Here is a 19,069-nt window from a genome sequence, read left to right as displayed (position 1 = left end):
AATTCCACTTATTGTCACATCATTGGAGGAGGAAGATTGAATCTAAAGGAGGATACAGCAGCACAAGGGACGCATCCTACTGAGGATAAGCAACGTCCCTTGTGCTGATTATGCAACGTCCCTTGTGCCGATTAGGGATGAGCCGAACACCACCCTATTAAAGTCTATGGGACTTGAATGTTCGAATTCAAAAGTGCTAATTTTAAAGGCTAATATGCAAGATATGCTACAGAACAACACCAGCAATAAGGGGTAGCTTCAGGTGTATACTGTGCAGGAGGCACACAACAACCACTGTAACAGCGCTAGGTTCCCAAGCAAAAAGACACTCTCCCTGCCTATCTTGCTCTTTTCCTGCATGCCAACACACTACACAAGTTCACCGCGCTGGCGGCCTTATATAGTGTGGGGCGTGTACTAAACCCCCCTGAGCTATAATTGGCCACCGGCATCCTGCCTGTGGCCAATTATGGCTCTCCTTGCTGTCGGCGATGTGATTGGCCAAGCATGCACTGTGACCCCGCATGCAATGGGGGGGGGGTCACAGTGCACACATACGCCCACTGCACATAGTGCTCACATACGCCCACTGCGATGGCGTAGTGCATTGTGGACCGTTCGTGCCACACGCATTTGGTGCGAATGGTCCACAAAGTTCTGAATTCGCCGAGCTCATACCTAGTGCTGATTATGCAACGTCCCTTGTGCTGATCCTTTATTTTAGCTACACTTAGGTTTTAATTTGAACACCAACAGCCATGATGATGTGAAATCACTATTAATATCATTTATTTCCATTAAAAAAAAACACCCCAATTATTGCTGTGACCACATTCCCGGTGTCCATTTATTTGTGCTCAAGCCCCAAGTTTGAACAGGACCAACAACAGCCATGTAGAAATTAATATTAAAGCCTAAGTTTAGGTAAAACATTTTCTAAAAAAATAAATAAAAAATAAATAAAAAATACAGCACAAGGGACAGTACTTACATTTAACAGAGGTGTCCCTTGTACTGATGCCACCCGTCATAGTTGAATTTCCCTTCCCATACCCTGGTGCTGTGGGAGTTAATACAGCCGCTGGACCTGTTCTATGCACTCATATAGAGTGCTGACAATGCTGCCCTTTCCCTACCCCGCCTCCATTCATAGAAGCTGTATCTGTAGCTTCCAGCAATGAAAAGAGATTTATTTTTTTGGTGGTTTAAGCGCAGTAATTATAGATTTATTTACAAAATTTACTGACAGAAATTAAGAAAAACTTTTTTTTATTTTCAAAATTTTCTGTCTTTTTTTGTTATTTAGCAAAACATAAAAACCCGGCGGTGATTAAATACCATCAAAAAAGCTCTGTGTGTAGACAAACAGGTAGCAAGTCAATATTATATATATATATATATATATATATATATATATATATATATATATATATATATATATAAATAAAAATTTAATTTATTTTTTTTAAAGTTTTGCTTATTTTTTTATTTTATATATAAAACCCCAATAAGAATAACTATGACACATTTAAATATACAGAGTTTATTTTGCAACATTTTTCTAGAACAGAACACAGAACTGCTGACACAAAGACACAGTATGCACTGGGGAATGTTGGGGAAAACCATCTGGATTTTGCATTTACTCCTTTAAGAGCAGTGTAACCCTTTGGGTAAACTTGCTTGCAATTTAGTCATTGCTATTTGTGTTCCACTGATAGAACTCCCATAGATTGGAGTAGAACCGCACAGGGGGACAGCGAGGTGCTGCACTGTATATTCCTGTTTTAAGAATCAGAAAAGTTCTTATTTGGTCCTCCTGGGATTGCTTAGCTCCGATATGGGCGTGGCAGCTCCTCCCCCGAGGTACACATTGCTGTTCTTGCTCTGCAGGTAGTGTAATACATTACAACCCATCCATTTTCTGTTCACAGCGGGGAAGTCGATGATGAATTGGAATGAGCTCTCTTGTTGAATACTCTCAATGAATGGAAATGCATGTAGAGCGGTTAGCGCTTGTCCAGTTCTCTGGCTCGATTTGTTGCAGCTTCCACAGCATTCATTACTGTGGCCCTTAGGGCCCCCTTCTCCAGTTCATGGAGTCCGTGTATGGTGGTGCCTCCGGGAGTGCAGACATCAGAGCGCAGCTTTGCAGGGTGCTCTCCACTTTGTAGAATCATCTTTGCTGCCCCCTGAAATAAGAGATTCAAGGTGAGTTATCTACAGAAGTGGTGGCCAACCTTTCCGACCTCGCGGACCACTAAACTCAAAATTCTGAATCCCGCCGACCACCAACATGAATTTTACAATGCTTCGGCTCTCTGCCCCCTCCCCTTGGACCACCCTGCTGCCCTATACACACAAAGCTCTGGCTCTCTACCCCCTCCCCTCGGACCACCCTGCTGCCCTATACACACACAAAGCTCCGGCTCTCTGCCCCTCCCCTCGGATCACACTGCTGCCTTATACACACAAAGCAATGCTCCCGCTCTCTACCCCCTCCCCTCGGACCACACTGCTGCCCTATACACACAAAGCTCCGGCTCTCTGCCCCCTCCCCTCGGACCACACTGCTGCCCTTTACACACAAAGCTCCGTCTCTCTGCCCTCATACACACAAAGCAATGCTCCTGCTTTCTGCCCCCTCCCCTCGGAACACACTGCTGCCTTATACACACACACAATTCTCCGTCTCTCTGACCCCCCCCACCTCAGATCACACACGATGCTCAGACTCTCTGACCCCCAACCCCCCCCCCCCCCCCACACAATGCTCTGGCTCTCTGCCCCCCATGCGCACTGCACCAAACTGCTGCTTTATACACTTAATGCTCCGGCTATCTGACCCCTCCCCCTTCCCCTCGCACCACACTGGTGCCTTAGGCTGGGTTCACACATATCTGGCTGCGGTTTGCAGTCTGGATCGGTTTTGTTCACCGGTTCAGGTGCACATTTTTACTTGAATTCGCACCTAAATCGGACCCAAAATTGCATGGCACCCTTTTCAGAAATGGACCGCGGTCGCCCCTGACATGTGTGAACCGGCTCCATTGAAAGCCAGGCCGATTTATGCTATGTGAATCGGATGCAGTTAAAAACGCATCTGATTCTCATAAGTTAACAGAGTCTTCTACACACAATGCCCGGCTCTTGACTGTCAGCACACATTGAGAACAACACTGGAAACAACATTGGGTGGTATGCATCTGCCACAATGTTGATTTGCGGCAGAACCCCTGGGGACCACCAAAATGTTCTTGTTGACCGGACCACTGGTTGGCAATGGCTGATCTAGAGCAGTAGTCTCCAAACTGTGGCCAGAGGGCTGAATGCAGCGCTTTGCTTGCCTTTTACCTGGCCCTTGGGGCACTTTTCCTCCCACTGATGCAAGACACTGACACAAACCATGGAGCATAATTCCCGTTATTGACAACAGGTAACTATTTCTCCCATTGATACCAGGGGCACCATTCCTCAAGCCGACACCAATGATGGGGCACTATTCCTCCTATTGACGCCAATGATGGGCCACTAGTCCTCCCATTGACACCAATGATGGGCCACTAGTCCTCTCATTGACACCAATGATGGGCCACTAGTCCTCTCATTGACACCAATGATGGGCCACTAGTCCTCCCATTGACACCAATGATGGGCCACTATTCCTCCCATTGATACCAATGATGGGACACTATTTATCCCGCTGACACCAATGATGGGTCATTATTTCTCCCACTGACATCAATAATGGGGCACTATTCCTTCCACTGACACCAATAATGGGGCACTATTACTACCATTGACACCAATGATGGGGCACTATTACTCCCATTAACACCAATAATGGGGCACTATTACTCCCATTAACACCAATAATGGGGCACTATTCCTCCCAATGTCTGAAGGACAGTAAACTGGCCCTTTGTTTAGAAAGTTTGGAGACCAAGATCTACAGAAATTGAATCAGGGGTTAACGTAATACAAGATAAAAAAAAGCACCACAAAGGCTTGATAACTAATAACTTCTAGGACGGCCTTGCACTGAGACCAGACACACTTGGGGAAAAAACGTAATGGGGGCTTACTGGAGTTTCCCAATGAAAAACACAATTTTGACACATATGGAACAAAGATGGTCTCTGGTTATGGCAGTGCTGAATACCGTTTGACGTGTCCAGAGCTTCCAACTCCTATCTGTGTCCTCATTGGGACGTTTCCTCCTCACTTCCTCTCAAGGTGTCACCATGAAAGGAAGTGAATAGAACTCTTACCAGGAGGTGAAGATTGAAAACAGAGCAGCAAAGCGGCTTCCACTCTAACTTATTTTTTATAAATAAATATGTGAAAAGTGTGGGGGGTACATTTGTATGGCGCCCCCCGGAGTCAATACTTTGTAGAACCGCCTTGCTCTCCAATTACAGCTGCAAGTCTTTTTGGGGATGTCTCTACCAGCTTTGCACATCTAGAGAGGGACATTTCTGCCCATTCTTCTTTGCAAAATAGCTCAAGCTCTGCCAGATTGGATGGAGAGCGTCTGTGAACAGAAATTTTCAAGTCTTGCCACAGATTCTCAATTGGATTTAGGTCTGGACTGTGACTGGGCCATTCTAACACATGAATATGCTTTGATCTAAACCATTCCATTGTAGCTCTGGCTGTATGTTTCGGGTCGTTGTCCTGCTGGGAGGGGAACCTCCGCCCCGGTCTCAAGTCTTCTGCAGACTCTTAACAGGTTTTCTTCTAAGATTGCCACAAGCAGTGCCACCTTGCCACCGTATAAGTTATACGGGTGGAAAGTGCTTAATTGGACCCTGAATCATACATTTTTTTCCTCCTCTTCTATGAATATATACTCACCAGCAGGGTTTGGGCTGCAATGCGGTTGGACAAGGCACTGGGCATCCCCATCTTCACCGCGCCATCCGCCAGAGCTTCTGCAAACAGGTAAACCTGGGCACAGGAAACAAGAACCGTGAGAAGGCCAAAATACGGGAGATCAGCACCATTATTATTAATGCCGAAAATTCTTTATTTTGGGGTAAGAGCAACTGCCAGCTGCAGGTGACATCGATGCCAATCGTCCCAAAACCTGGAACACTCTACTATGTAAATCCATCACTCCCAACTGTCCCTGATTTGGAGCAATGTCCCTCTGTTCCTCCTTCCTCCTCATTTGTCCCTCATTTAGGTCTGATCTATAGGAGTTCAAAACATGTTTTCCAGCACTAAACCTTTCATCTAAATTGCTGCATTTGTAAATTCCAAAAGCCAATATAAAGGAATAGTAGTGGTAAAAAAAAAAAGCACTTGTGGGTTTAACCAATCTTGTTTTTTTGTACAATTCTCCTTTAAGGGGGCGTGGCAAGGGGGTGTGTCCTATGCCTGCATACTTTTGCTGATAGGTGTCCCTCATTCCCATCTCAAAAAGTTGGGAGATATGCAAATCTGAGAAGTCCCTCCCCCCGCCACTCACAGATCACTACTGCTTCTCTCAGTGCGATGCCCACTTACCCGATTTCTCTGCTGAATTTTGGAATTGCATCATTGGGTGCCATGGCTTTCGGGGGCTCCTGGCGTGCACACTTGTCTACAAAGTTGGGTGCACACTTGTTTGCTAGCTTTATTGTAGAGCGAGAGTACTATGTGTTATAATAGCACATGATGGCAAACACCCCCCCCCCCCCCCGGGTCCTAAAAGGAGAGACCCTGTATAAAAGCTGGCCCATCTCACACACCCTTCTGTGTACTCACATAGGCCACCCCGCTGCCGCTCAGCCCGGTGTGGATATCGATGTAGGTCTCCGGAGTCTCCTCACACAGCCCACAGTCAGACAGAAGGTTCTTCAGCATGTCCGCCTCCCCCTGCCCCGCACAGGAACCGCGGGCGAAGACCACGGCTCCCTCCTGCACCAAACACGGCAGGTTAGGACTCATACGGAGGAACTTGGTCCCGGGGGGAGAGAGCTGCAGGGAAAAAAAATAAAAACACGATTGACAAAACTCCAATCACCTTACTCTACTTTCCACTGTGTAATATTCCTGTTCACCACTTCCAAGACAGAAACGCAACGCAATAATGTCGGCGGACCCAGAATTCGGTTTAAAGAGGAAGTATAACCTTTTTTCCTGTGCAAAGTAAAAGCATAATGGGCTAGTAGGCATCGCAAAAGTATTCACCCCCCTTGGCGTTTTACCTATTTTGTTACATTACAGCCTTTAGTTCAATGTTTTTTTTTAATCTGAAAGATATGTGTTGGATCAGAACACAATAGTCTAATCAATTCAATACCGGGCACTTAGACACCATCCTGCCCAGGCCAATTTTCAGCTTTCAGCGTTGTCGCAATTTGAATGACAATTATGCGGTCATGCTACAATGTACCCAAACTAATTTTTTATTGTTTTGTTCCCACAAAAACAAGCTTTCTTTGGTGGTATTTGATCACCTCTGCAATTTTTATTTTTTGCGCAACAAATAAAAATTCAGAAAACTTTTAACAAGTTTTTCTTTGTTTCTGTTAAATTTTTTTGTAAATAAGTAAGTTTTCTTTTTCAATGACGGGCACTCATATGGCTGCACTAATGGGCACCAATGAGGTGGTATTGATGAGGTGGCACTGACAGCCACTGATAGGTGGCACTGGTATTCAGCACTGATGGGCACTGGTATGCAGCACTGATGGGTATTTATAGATGGCACTGATGGGTACTTATGGATGGCACTGATGGGTGGCAATGCTGGGCATCACTGATTTTATTTGGTACATGATGGTGCCAGTCAGTGCCCATCGGCGTGCGCTTAATTAATATAATATACCCCAAGTATCTTGTTTCATATAAAGTCCCACCTTCCCTTTTGGCCCCTTTCCCTTAATCAATTATCGGGGATGGAGTCTTGTGTACTGGATGGTCACGGCTCATATAAAGTCCCACTTGCATTTATCTCTTCCATAGCCGCAAAAGGTGGATCTACAAAGTATTGATTTTAGGGGGGTGAATAGTTATGCACATTGACTTTTTCTGTTATTTTGTCCTATTTGTTGTTTGCTTCACAATAAAAAAAAAAAATCTTCAAAGTTGTGGGCATGTTCTGTAAATTAAATGATGCAAATCCTCAATCCATCCATGTTAATTCCAGGTTGTGAGGCAACAAAACACAAAAAATGCCCGGGGGTTGGGTGTGAATATTTTTGCAAGGCACTGTATACGGTAACCAAAGAAGTTGAGTGCCCGTGCAGATTTAAGAGATCTTTCCAGTACCTACAGGTAAGCCTTATTACAGTCTTACCTGTAGGTAAAACACTAGGTTTGCAAACACTTTAATACTAATTTTAACCACTTGACCTCTGGAAGATTTACCCCCACCCCTTCGTGACCAGGCCATTTTTTTGCAATACGGCACTGCATTGCTTTAACTGACAATTGTGCGGTGCTGTAGCCAAATATAATTTATTTTATTTTATCCCCAAAAATAGAGCTTTCTCTTTTTTGGTATTTGATCACCTCTGCGGTTTTTATTTTTTGGCGCTATAAACAAAAAAAAGAGCGACAATTTTGAAAAAAAAAGAAGAAAAACAATATTTTTTACTTTTTGGTATAATAAATATTCAAAAAAACAAAACAAAAAAAAAAAAATGTATTCCTCAGTTCAGGCCAATATGTATTCTGCTACATATATTTGGTTTAAAAAAAAAAAAAAAAATTATATCGGAATAAGCATATATTGATTAGTTTGCGCAAAAGCTATAGCGTCTACCAGCTATGGGATAGATTTATGGCATTTTTCTTCTAGTAATGGTGATCTGCAATTTTTATTGCGACTGACATTGCGGCGGACAGATCGGACACTTTTGACACTTTTTTTGGGATCAGTGACATTTATACAGCGATCAGTGCTAAAAATAGCCACTGATTACTGTATAAATTTCACTGGCAGGGAAGGGGTTAACACTAGGGGGGCGCTCAAGGGGTTAACTGTTCCCTGGGAGGTGTTGCCAACTGTATGGGGGATGGACTGACTGGAGGAGGAGAAAGATCGCTGTTCCTAAGCACTAGGAACAGACAATCTCTCTACTCCCCTGACAGAACGGGAATCGGTTTGTTTACACCGACTGATCCGCGTTCTGCCTGTCTCTGGAGCGACCACAGGTGGCTGGAGAGACATAGAGTCTGCCGTACCCGCTGGTTGGCTCCCCGCGCTCGTGAATGGGCGCGTGCCCACAAACCGCCGTGTACGCACCCGACGTACAATGGTGGCAATTCGCACAGGAGAGCCAACCTGCCACAGTGCAACTGTTGGCGGGCGGTCTGTAACTACTTAAACCTTGTTTTAACCACTAGACCTCCAGAAGATTTACCCCCCTTCATGACCAGGCCATTTTTTGCGATACTGCACTGCGTTACTTTAACTGACAATTGCGCGGTCGTGCGACGCTGTACCCAAGTAAAATGTATTTTCTTTTTTTTTCCTCCCACAAATAGAGCTTTCTTTTGGTGGTATTTGATCACCTCTGACGTTTTTTAATTTTTGAGCTATAAACAAAAAAATGATAACGCTGTACTGCACTGGTGTATAAAAAGAAAAAAAAGTTATTTCTTAATTTTTCCAAAAATTGTGACCAAAAATTAGCTTAAAAAATAAAAAAATCCCCATGCCTCTTACTAAATACCTTGGATGGTCTACTTTACAAAAAGTGTGTGTGTGTGTGTGTGTGGGGTATTTGTACTGTCCTGGCATTTTTGATTAGATAATCCATCAGTATTGATCAATTTTAAGATACCCGTATTTATCAGCGTATGACACGCACATTCATTTTAAGAGTGAAATTTCAGAAAAAATAAATAAATGTAAATTTTAAATAAGGAACTTTGAAGCAAAATAAGGGTCAATGCCCATCTGCAGCCTCACCATTGCCATCAATGCAGCCTCACCGTTACATAATTATTAAGGTTGAATAAAGACACCAGTCCATCCAGTTCAACCTGAGTGTCTACAATTGTCCCTATCCCTGTACATTGCACACTCACATCAGTCCCTACCCTCAAGGAGCCCACAATCCAAGATCCCCATTCATATTCTAGGGCCAATTTTGGACAGAAGCCAATTAACCTACCTGCATGTCTTTGGAGTGTGGGAGGAAACCGGAGTACCTGGAGGAAACCCACGCAGGCACAGGGAGAACATGCAAACTCCAGGCAGGTAGAGTCGTGGTTGGGATTCGAACCAGTGACCCTTTTTACTGCTAGGTGAGAGTGCCAACCACTACACCACTGTGCCACCCGCTACACCACTGTGCCACCATTGATCAGGCTGCATTGATGGCAATGGTGGCACAGTGGTGTAGCGGGTGGCACAGTGGTGTAGTGGGTAGCACTCTCACCTAGCAGTAAAAAGGGTCGATGGTTCGAATCCCAACCACGACTCTACCTGCCTGGAGTTTGCATGTTCTCCCTGTGCCTGCGTGGGTTTCCTCTGGGTACTCTGGTTTCCTCCCACACTCCCTGTCCCCTCCGAGGCAGCTAAAATTGAAGTATTGGCATATAACACGCACACGCACACACTTTTTACACCCGATTTTTCGTATATATCCCATAGTTTGTGGACTCTATAACTTTCATACAGACTAAATAATATACACGGATTTGAGTTTGCTTCACCAACAAAATGCAGCAAAATACATTTTGGCCTAAATTTATGAAGAAAAATTCTTTATTTACAAAATTTTCTAAAACAAATAACATTTTCAGTCTTTTTTTAGCAAAAAAAAAAAAAAAGAAAAAAACAGCAGTAATTAAATACCACCAAAAGTAAGCTTTATTTGTGTGGGGAAAAATAATGATAAACATCTCTTATAGGTAGAGTGCAGCATGACCGCGCGATTGTCGTTCAAAGTGCGACAGCACTGAAAATTGGCCTGGGTAGGAAGGAGGGGGGATGAAAGTGGCCGGTATCGAAGGGGTTAAAGCTTTTAAATGGTGAGCGGCTTCCCTTTCTCTATGTGTGGACCTCAAACTGGCAGCAGTTTAATCTCCACCCAAAACGGCTATGCAACCCCTTGAACACCATTTACCATCTCACCTTCTCCAGGGTCTGCAGAGATACCCCGGCGGCCATGGAAACGATCACATGATTCGGTGTGAACGCAGACGACACCTCCTGCAGTACGGTGGGAATAATGTGCGGCTTGGTGGCCAGGAAGATGACACGACACTTGGACACCACATCGGAGTTGGTATGAGTGGTGCTGCAGCCGCGACCCTGAGAATGAGAGAGGGAAAATGTCAGGCTCCCCGCCCACAAGGACTGGACTGGTACAGCACGTACATCCCCCCCATCGTGCGTTTGCACGCAATGCACGCCATGCGGCTGCAAAGCGCCGAACAACAATCCGAACAACACCCAATGACTGATTTATAGGTATTCATGACTACCGGTCTGATCACGTGACCCCCAGTGTATGGGTATTTGCAGTGCGCATTTTAAAGTGGAGTTGCGCCCCCCCCCCCCCCCAAAAAAAAATTTAATCATCAATGTTCCTAAAAAAAAAAAAAATTGGATTTTTTTTTTTTAAACTCACCTCTAAATGCCTGTTGCTAGGGGTTCCCTCATAGTCTGCCTCCTTCAGTGCCTGGGCTGGTGACATCACTTCCCCTCCGTGCAGGAAGGGCTCAGCTATGCCTCCTGTCAATCATCTGGGACACGTGGACAGGTCCTAGATGATTACGCGGCCATTCATGGCACTGGGAGCTGCGCAGTGGGTGCCCGGCTGTGAAGCCGCAGCCGAGTGCCCACAGTTACAATGCCGGCACTGCCGAATGGAGGGGGAGACGAGCAGGGCTTCGATCCCCCGCATCGCTGGACCCCGAGACAGGTAAGTGTCCGATTATTAAAAGTCAGCAGCTGCAGTATTTGTAGCTGCTGACTTTTATTTTATTTTTTAAATGGGCACACCACGTTAAGTAGTTATGCTAAAATTATTTTTATTGCTGCTGCTCCTGGCAGCATTTTTCTGTGAGCTCAGGGTAGTTGGATGACACACATCCTGGGAGGCGTGGCCATGACAACCTAGGCTTACAGGACACTGACCGTCATTTAATCTGGAAGACTGAGGACATCTAGTGGTATAAAAGAAGTACTGCAGGGGATAGCTTCAGATTAAGGCTAATTTTACCTTAATGACCACGTATCATTTAGGGTATAAAATGAAACATGGCAACATTCCCCGATCTCCCCACCATCAAACTGCCCCCCACTTACCTGAATCGCAAGGTTTATTCTCCCTGCAGCATCATGTAATATTTTTTTTTATGGTGTGGCTCAGCTTGCATTGCTATGCCATCCATTCACATGGATCCGTGAATGAAAGACTACAAGTCCCATCTTCCACCGTGACCGTGGTCAATGGGAGTGCCACTTGTGATGAGATCACCACATTCGTAGTCACTTCCTTCAGCTCCAAAACCGAAATATCTATATCTCTGTACCAACCTGGGGCTGGAGGAAGACTCAGCGGGAGCCTGTGCGTTGCACCCTTGGTCCGCTGAAGGTGGCTGCAATGCTCTGCCCAAAGCTGAACTACAGGGGTTGCTGGAAATGTGGGTATCACAGCACCCCCAATTTCAGGGCTCCTTGGGTGGGGTACAAGGCATGTCGGCAAGCACGTGGCCCCTTTAGGTGCCGTCTTTTAACATCACCTGTGTTTAAGCTGCACGGTCACAAAAGTGTACCAAAGAAAAATTTGCCACCCAGAATATACTTTTGGCAGCTTAATGTTTTTTCCAACTCACCCGGAAATACTGCAGGTTGGTATCAGTCGGCGCGCTCACTGTGATATTCTTTGCCGGCACCTTACCTGGAAAAGAAGCATTGAGGGCAAATTATGGCAGGAAAGGGGACAATGGGCGTCAGTGGGAGCAGACCGCCTACCTTGATTGTTTCCAGCTGTTTTAGGGCTACAAGTCTTAGCATACCCAGCCAGGCAGGTTCAGTAAGCCAACCAAAAGTGAGATAAAGGACAAATTCAGTAGTTCTACAACCTCCCCCCCACCCCAATCATGGTGTTTCCCCTAAGTTGTCTACATCCTGGTGTTGGGCTCCTGGTGTTAGGAAGAGGGATTGGGTATTTTGTTTTTGTAAGGAAATGAGTGAGAAAAATTCTAACATGGATAGCGGTCACCCAGACTGGTGTCCCTGTTGACAGACTTCTCCATTACCTCCTGTTGGTGTAACAAGGTAGCTCCAGCCGCACAATGTGAGGGTTGTCCCCAGGGATTTTGCCCACCAGGATTGTCCTGATGATTTCTTCCCAAAGAAACCTAACATGAGGGTCAACCTTACAACTTCCCCGCGCCAGCACAAGGGTCATATTAAGGGCTCCTCCAGGTCAGACCCAGCGTGAGGGTGATCCTGAAGACTCCTGCCCATTAGACCCAGCATGAGGGGTGCCAAGGGCTCCTCCCCACCAGACTCAGCACAAGTGCCATCCTGAAGTCTCCTCTCCACCAGACCCAGCACAAGGATTGTTCTCAGGGCTCCTTCTAACTAGACCTAGCGTAAATGCCATCCTGAAGTCTCCTCTCCACAAGACCTAGTGCAAGGATCGTTTTGAGGGCTCCTTACAATTAAACCTAGTGTTAGGGTCCAACCTGGGGCCCCTTCCTACCAAACCCAGTGTGAAGGTTGTTCTTAGAGCTCCTTCCCACCACACCCAACGTGAGGATTTTCCTGACTTAGTGTGAGGGTAATCTTAAGGAGATTCTTCCTACCAGACCCAGCGTGAGGGTCTTCAGGAGAACGCTTTATGACTGTGTCACCCTGGGGGTTCCTCCCCACCAGATGCAGCATTAGGGTTTTCGTGAAGGCCCCTCCCAACAGACCCAGTGTGAGTCATTCCAAGGGATTCTCCCCACCAGATCCAGCGTTGGGGTCATTCTGAGAGCTCCTTCACACCAGATCTACCTTTAGGGTCAACCAGAAGTCTCTTCCCTACCAGACTAATCAGAACGTCAGCCTGACGGTAATCACGAGGGGATCCTGAGGTCTTCTTCCCATTGTAAGGGTCACTTTGAGGGTCCCTCCCCAACAGATACACAGTGAGAGTATTCCTGAGGGTTGCTCCCCACTAGATCCAGTGTCAGGGTTGCCCCGAGGACTCCTCCCCAGCAGACCCAGTGTGGGAGTAATGGCAAGGGCTCATTCTCACCAGATCCAGCGTGTGGGTTGTCCTGAGAACTCTTCCCCACCAGACCTAGCATGAAGGTTGATCTAAGGTCTCCTTCCCACCAGACCCAGAATGAGGGTAGTCATAAGGGGATGCTCCCCACTAGTCCCAATGTTAGGATCTTTCTGAGGTCTCTTCCCATCATAAGGGTCCCCTCAAGGGTTAATCCCTGAAAGATCCAGCACGATGGTCACCCTGAAGGCTCCTCCCCACCAGACCTAGGATAAGGTGTACCTAAAGACACTTCTTCACCAGACCTAGCATGAAGGTTGTTCTGAGAGCTCTTTCCCACCAGACCCAACATGAGGGTTGTCCTGACCCAATATGAGGGGATCTTCCCCACCAGTCCTAACATGAAGGTCTTTCTAAGGACTCCTTTCTATTGTAAGAGTCACCCCGAGAGTTTCACCTCACCAGATCTAGCTTGAAGGTCACCCTGAGGGCTCCTCCCTAGCATTACCTAATGTGAAGGTTGTTCCAAAGGATCCGTCCCAGCAGACCCTGTGTGGGAGTCATGCTAAGGGCTCCTCCTCACCAGATCCAACATCAGGCTTGTCCTGAGAGCTCTTCCCCACCAGACCTAGCATGAAGGTTGTTCGGAGGGCTCCTTCCCACCAGACCCAGAATGAGGGTAGTCGCAGGGAGTTCCTCCCAACCAGTCTCAACGTGAGGGCCTTTCCAAGGAATACTTTCCATCCTAAGGGTCACCCCGAGGGTTGCTCCCTGGAAGATCCAGCATGAGAGTCATCCTGAAGGCTCCTTCCCACCGCGAGGGTTGTCCTGACCCAGCGTTAGGGTAATTATGAGGGGATCCTCCCCACCAAACACAGAATGAGGGTCTTTCTGAGGACCCCTTCCCATTGCAAGGGTCATTTTCAAGGGTTCCTCCTCACCAGATCTAGCTTGAGGGTCACCCTGAGGGCTCCTCCCCCCCCCCCCAGATCTAGCTTGAGAGTCATCACCAACAGATCGAGCTTGAGGGTCATCCTGATGGCTGCTGCCCACCAGATCTAGCTTGAGGGTCACCCACAAGGGTTTCTTCTCACCAGATCTAGCTTGAGGGTCACCCACAAGGGCTCCTTCTCACCAGATCTAGCTTGAGGGTCACCCTGAGGGTTCCTCCCTCCCAGATCTAGCTTGAGAGTCATCACCAACAGATCGAGCTTGAGGGTCATCCTGACGGCTCCTACCCACCAGATCTAGCTTGAGGGTCACCCACAAGGGTTTCTTCTCACCAGATCTAGCTTGAGGGTCACCCACAAGGGTTTCTTCTCACCAGATCTAGCTTGAGGGTCACCCACAAGGGTTCCTTCTCACCAGATCTAGCTTGAGGGTCACCCACAAGGGTTTCTTCTCACCAGATCTAGCTTGAGGGTCACCCACAAGGGCTCCTTCTCACCAGATCTAGCTTGAGGGTCACCCTGAGGGTTCCTCCCTCCCAGATCTAGCTTGAGAGTCATCACCAACAGATCGAGCTTGAGGGTCATCCTGACGGCTCCTACCCACCAGATCTAGCTTGAGGGTCACCCACAAGGGTTTCTTCTCACCAGATCTAGCTTGAGGGTCACCCACAAGGGTTTCTTCTCACCAGATCTAGCTTGAGGGTCACCCACAGAGGTTCCTTCTCACCAGATCTAGCTTGAGGGTCACCCACAAGGGTTTCTTCTCACCAGATCTAGCTTGAGGGTCACCCACAAGGGCTCCTTCTCACCAGATCTAGCTTGGGGGTCACCCTGAGGGTTCCTCCCTCCCAGATCTAGCTTGAGAGTCATCACCAACAGATCGAGCTTGAGGGTCATCCTGACGGCTCCTACCCACCAGATCTAGCTTGAGGGTCACCCACAAGGGCTCCTTCTCACCAGATCTAGCTTGAGGGTCACCCTGAGGGTTCCTCCCTCCCAGATCTAGCTTGAGAGTCATCACCAACAGATCGAGCTTGAGGGTCATCCTGACGGCTCCTACCCACCAGATCTAGCTTGAGGGTCACCCACAAGGGTTTCTTCTCACCAGATCTAGCTTGAGGGTCACCCACAAGGGTTTCTTCTCACCAGATCTAGCTTGAGGGTCACCCACAGAGGTTCCTTCTCACCAGATCTAGCTTGAGGGTCACCCACAAGGGTTTCTTCTCACCAGATCTAGCTTGAGGGTCACCCACAAGGGCTCCTTCTCACCAGATCTAGCTTGGGGGTCACCCTGAGGGTTCCTCCCTCCCAGATCTAGCTTGAGAGTCATCACCAACAGATCGAGCTTGAGGGTCATCCTGACGGCTCCTACCCACCAGATCTAGCTTGAGGGTCACCCACAAGGGTTCCTTCTCACCAGATCTAGCTTGAGGGTCACCCACAAGGGTTCCTTCTCACCAGATCTAGCTTGAGGGTCACCCACAAGGGTTTCTTCTCACCAGATCTAGCTTGAGGGTCACCCACAAGGGTTTCTTCTCACCAGATCTAGCTTGAGGGCCATCCTGAGGGTTCCTCCTCACCAGATATGTTGAGGACTCCTCCTCTCCACATCTAGGGGGGTTTCATCCTACCAGTTCTAGCTTGAAGGTCCCCCCTCACCAGATATAAGTTGGAGGTCACCCCTCAGTGTTCCTCCCCACCATACATCTCACACAGACAACATTTGCCCAGACCTGATAATAACCCCAGCAGAGTGTTAGTGGAAGAGAAGACAGGTACACTTTAGCACAATCAGTGACTGAGCACTGCCACCTAGTGTACGAGTCCAGTACTGCACCCGGACGGCGTGAGCGCTATGCTGCGGGTATGTACCGGTGATCAGCAGTCCTCCCAGCACCCCCCGCGCCATCTTCCCGGCCCCGATACATCCCACATGGATCTCCTCCACCGACACCTCCGCCATCTCCACCGGGGGACCAGGAGGGGGGGCGGAACCGAGGTCACGTGCAGAAGGAAGTGGGGAACGAGGGCGGGGCCAAAACCAGACGGAGGAGACCGGCTAGGGGGCGGGGCTAAATGGCACGTATTGACGACAGGCCGGCTAGGGGGCGGGGCTAAATGGCACGTATTGACGACAGGCCGGCTAGGGGGCGGGGCTAAAGGGCACGTATTGAAGAGAAGTCGGATAGGGGGCGGGGCTAAAGGGCACGTATTGAAGAGAAGCCGGCTAGGGGCGGGGCCAAGTCACACGTGTAGTAACAGATCAGGGCGGGGCCACATTGACAGCGCCGGATGCCACTGGTCCTTGTGGGGGTGACGTCACCTATACGACATTATATAGTGGGGGGAGTGGGCAGGGGTGTATGAGTAAGTAGGAGGGAGAACAGGTGAGGTGTCCTTGGAGGTTATACACAATACTGCGCTAATAACGGAGCCTCTGGAATGAAGTGCAGCTTCTTGTATCTGGATGAGACTCTCCGATGGAAATTTTTTTTTTTTTGCTATGGGGAGTGCAGCAGGAGGAGTGAGACTCCTGCAGGTGTTAATGGAAGGGTTTCATCATGACTGTGCATTGGAGGGATGATCTGAGATCTGCAGGATACCTGCCAACCCCCCCCCCCCCCCCCCCGAAATGTCATTTTTAATTTTATTCTTTTAGATATTTTTTATATATATATTTTTTTTAATATTTAATTTTTTTATACTTTCTTTTATATTTTTAGATTCCTTTTTTTTATATTTAATTTTCTATATTTTAATTTGATTTTATTTATATATATATATATATATATATATATATAATTTATTTTTTCATGTGGCTGCACATCTGCATTATCCACTTACCGAGATCTGTGAATGGAGAGGCTACAAGTCCCGTCTTCCACTGCAGAAGACCCATCGCTCTCTGTGGCGCATGGTGATGTCTTTTGATTATTTCCTCCGTGACGGTTGGTTTGGAGGAATAGTCTGCAGGACCCTGTTGCGCCCCATCATGGTTGCAATACTTTGTTGTATCCCATGCAATAAAAACAAATGAATAAATGCATTGTGTGCAGATTTAAAGGCCATGTCCACATTTCTTTCATGTTGCACCCATATTAGAGCCACATTTTCTAGTCCACTCCCTGTTCCCTTTTTACCTTGAGTCATGGTGTTCTTCCTCTGTGTGTGTGTGTGTGTGTGTGTGTGTGTTCCCTATTTCATATAATAATTTTTCATAATTTTTTTTATGCATTTCAATTTTTCTTTTTTTGCACATCTGCAGTATCCATTCACTGGGATCTGTGCATGGAGAGGCTATTGATGTCTATTGATATTTCCTTCAGCCCCATAATGGTTGGTCTGGAGGAATAATCTGTAAAAGTCTATTAAATCCCATCACGGATGCAATGTTTTGCTAGGTCCAAAGCAAAAAAAATGCACCATATGGGCAGATTTAAAGGCCATGTCAGTTTTGCAGCCCCATTCCCCTCCAAAAAAAGATCACCGACCGCCACTGCTGCCAGGACAGGAGCAGTGTGGGGAAGAGATTGGGGACAGTATTCAGCCTCCGTACATTTTGGATCTGAGACTGATCCTGTGTTCACTCCTGTAGGCAGAGGAGAGAGCACAGCCCACACCTCCTTCCAGCTCTCTTCTCCTACCGGCTGCTGTCGGTCTTAAAGTCGGCAACACAGGAAAGCTGTCATTGATTGGTAGGATGTGGGCGGACAGCCAGCACAGCTTTCTGGGGTGCCAACATTAGACAGACAGCAGCGGGTGGGGGGAGAGAGCGGGGTGGAGGTGTGGGCTGTGCGCTCTCCCTCCTGGGTATACAGCAGTTAAAACCGCATTGCTCTCAGGTCCCAATATACAGGGTTGGGACAGTTATTTTGTTTTGTTTTTGTTTTTCCCGCGAAACCCCAATTGAGAATCGCTGCTCAAAACTAATGACCTTTGGGGGGCTTTTAAAGCTTCAGTTATGAAAAATATGGTTCACTGAAGTTCCTCCTCAATTTAAAGCTTTACATGTTTGGTAACTATTTACTCGGTGTAACCTGCTCTTTTATTTTTTTGCACCCCTGATAAATTGGATACTATAATGCATTTGTTCACCAACATTAACTTTGAAATTTTGTGCTTGAACTGCTGGGCAAATATGTGAATTAAAAATTTGGGACCAATGTTTTATTCTCTAGGGCGGGGGTCGGCAAGCTGTCAATCGCTATCTACCAGTCGACCATGGGGAGCTGACAGGTAGATCGTAATGAAGGATGATGTGGAGGGGACAGAGGACACTGCTTATGGGGAGGCAGAGATCAATGCTTTAGGGGAAGGGGGTAAAGTACACTGCTATTGGGGGGGGGGGGGGGGGGTGAGCAGCAGACAATGCTATTGGGGGGGGGGGGAGTGAGCAGCAGACAATGCTATTGGGGGGGGGGGGGAGTGAGCAGCAGACAATGCTATTGGGGGGGGGGGGGGAGTGAGCAGCAGACAATGCTATTGGGGGGGGGGGGGGGGGGAGTGAGCAGCAGACAATGCTATTGGGGGGGGGGGGGGGAGTGAGCAGCAGACAATGCTATGGGGGGGGGGGGTGTGAGCAGCAGACAATGCTATTGGGGGGGGGGGGGGTGTGAGCAGCAGACAATGCTATTGGGGGGGGGGGGGGGGGAGTGAGCAGCAGACAATGCTATTGGGGGGGGGGGGGAAGTGAGCGGCAGACAATGCTATGGGGGGGGGAGAGTGAGCAGAAGACAATGCTATTGGGGGGGGGGTAGAGTGAGCAGAAGACAATGCTATTGGGGGGGGGGGGTAGAGTGAGCAGAAGACAATGCTATTGGGGGGGGGGGGAGAGTGAGCAGCAGACAATGCTATTGGGGGGGGGGGGAGTGAGCAGCAGACAATGCTATTGGGGGGGGGGGGGGGAGTGAGCAGCAGACAATGCTATTGGGGGGGGGGGGGGGGGGG

The 19,069-nt window shown here is 47.7% G+C and overlaps 1 protein-coding gene across 1 annotated transcript; it reads right to left on the bottom strand.

Annotated features, from left to right (window-relative positions):
* Window positions 1-1,527: 1,527 nt before the first annotated feature.
* On the bottom strand, window positions 1,528-16,146 carry PYCR3 (pyrroline-5-carboxylate reductase 3). The gene is made up of 6 exons (XM_077490651.1): window positions 15,995-16,146; window positions 11,788-11,852; window positions 10,079-10,258; window positions 5,752-5,964; window positions 4,858-4,950; window positions 1,528-2,192 (listed from the first exon to the last, which is right to left on the bottom strand). Exons 1-6 carry the CDS (start codon window positions 16,083-16,085, stop codon window positions 2,010-2,012), a joined length of 825 nt encoding a protein of 274 aa, XP_077346777.1. The 5' UTR covers window positions 16,086-16,146; the 3' UTR covers window positions 1,528-2,009.
* Between the last annotated feature and the right edge of the window lie 2,923 nt (window positions 16,147-19,069).

The sequence above is a fragment of the Lithobates pipiens genome, unplaced genomic scaffold (assembly GCF_037356315.1).
Source record: "Lithobates pipiens isolate NorthernLeopardFrog02 unplaced genomic scaffold, aLitPip1_a1.2 Scaffold_19, whole genome shotgun sequence".
In the NCBI taxonomy this organism is placed as follows: Eukaryota; Metazoa; Chordata; class Amphibia; order Anura; family Ranidae; genus Lithobates; species Lithobates pipiens.
This window is presented reverse-complemented; position numbering and strand designations above follow the sequence as displayed.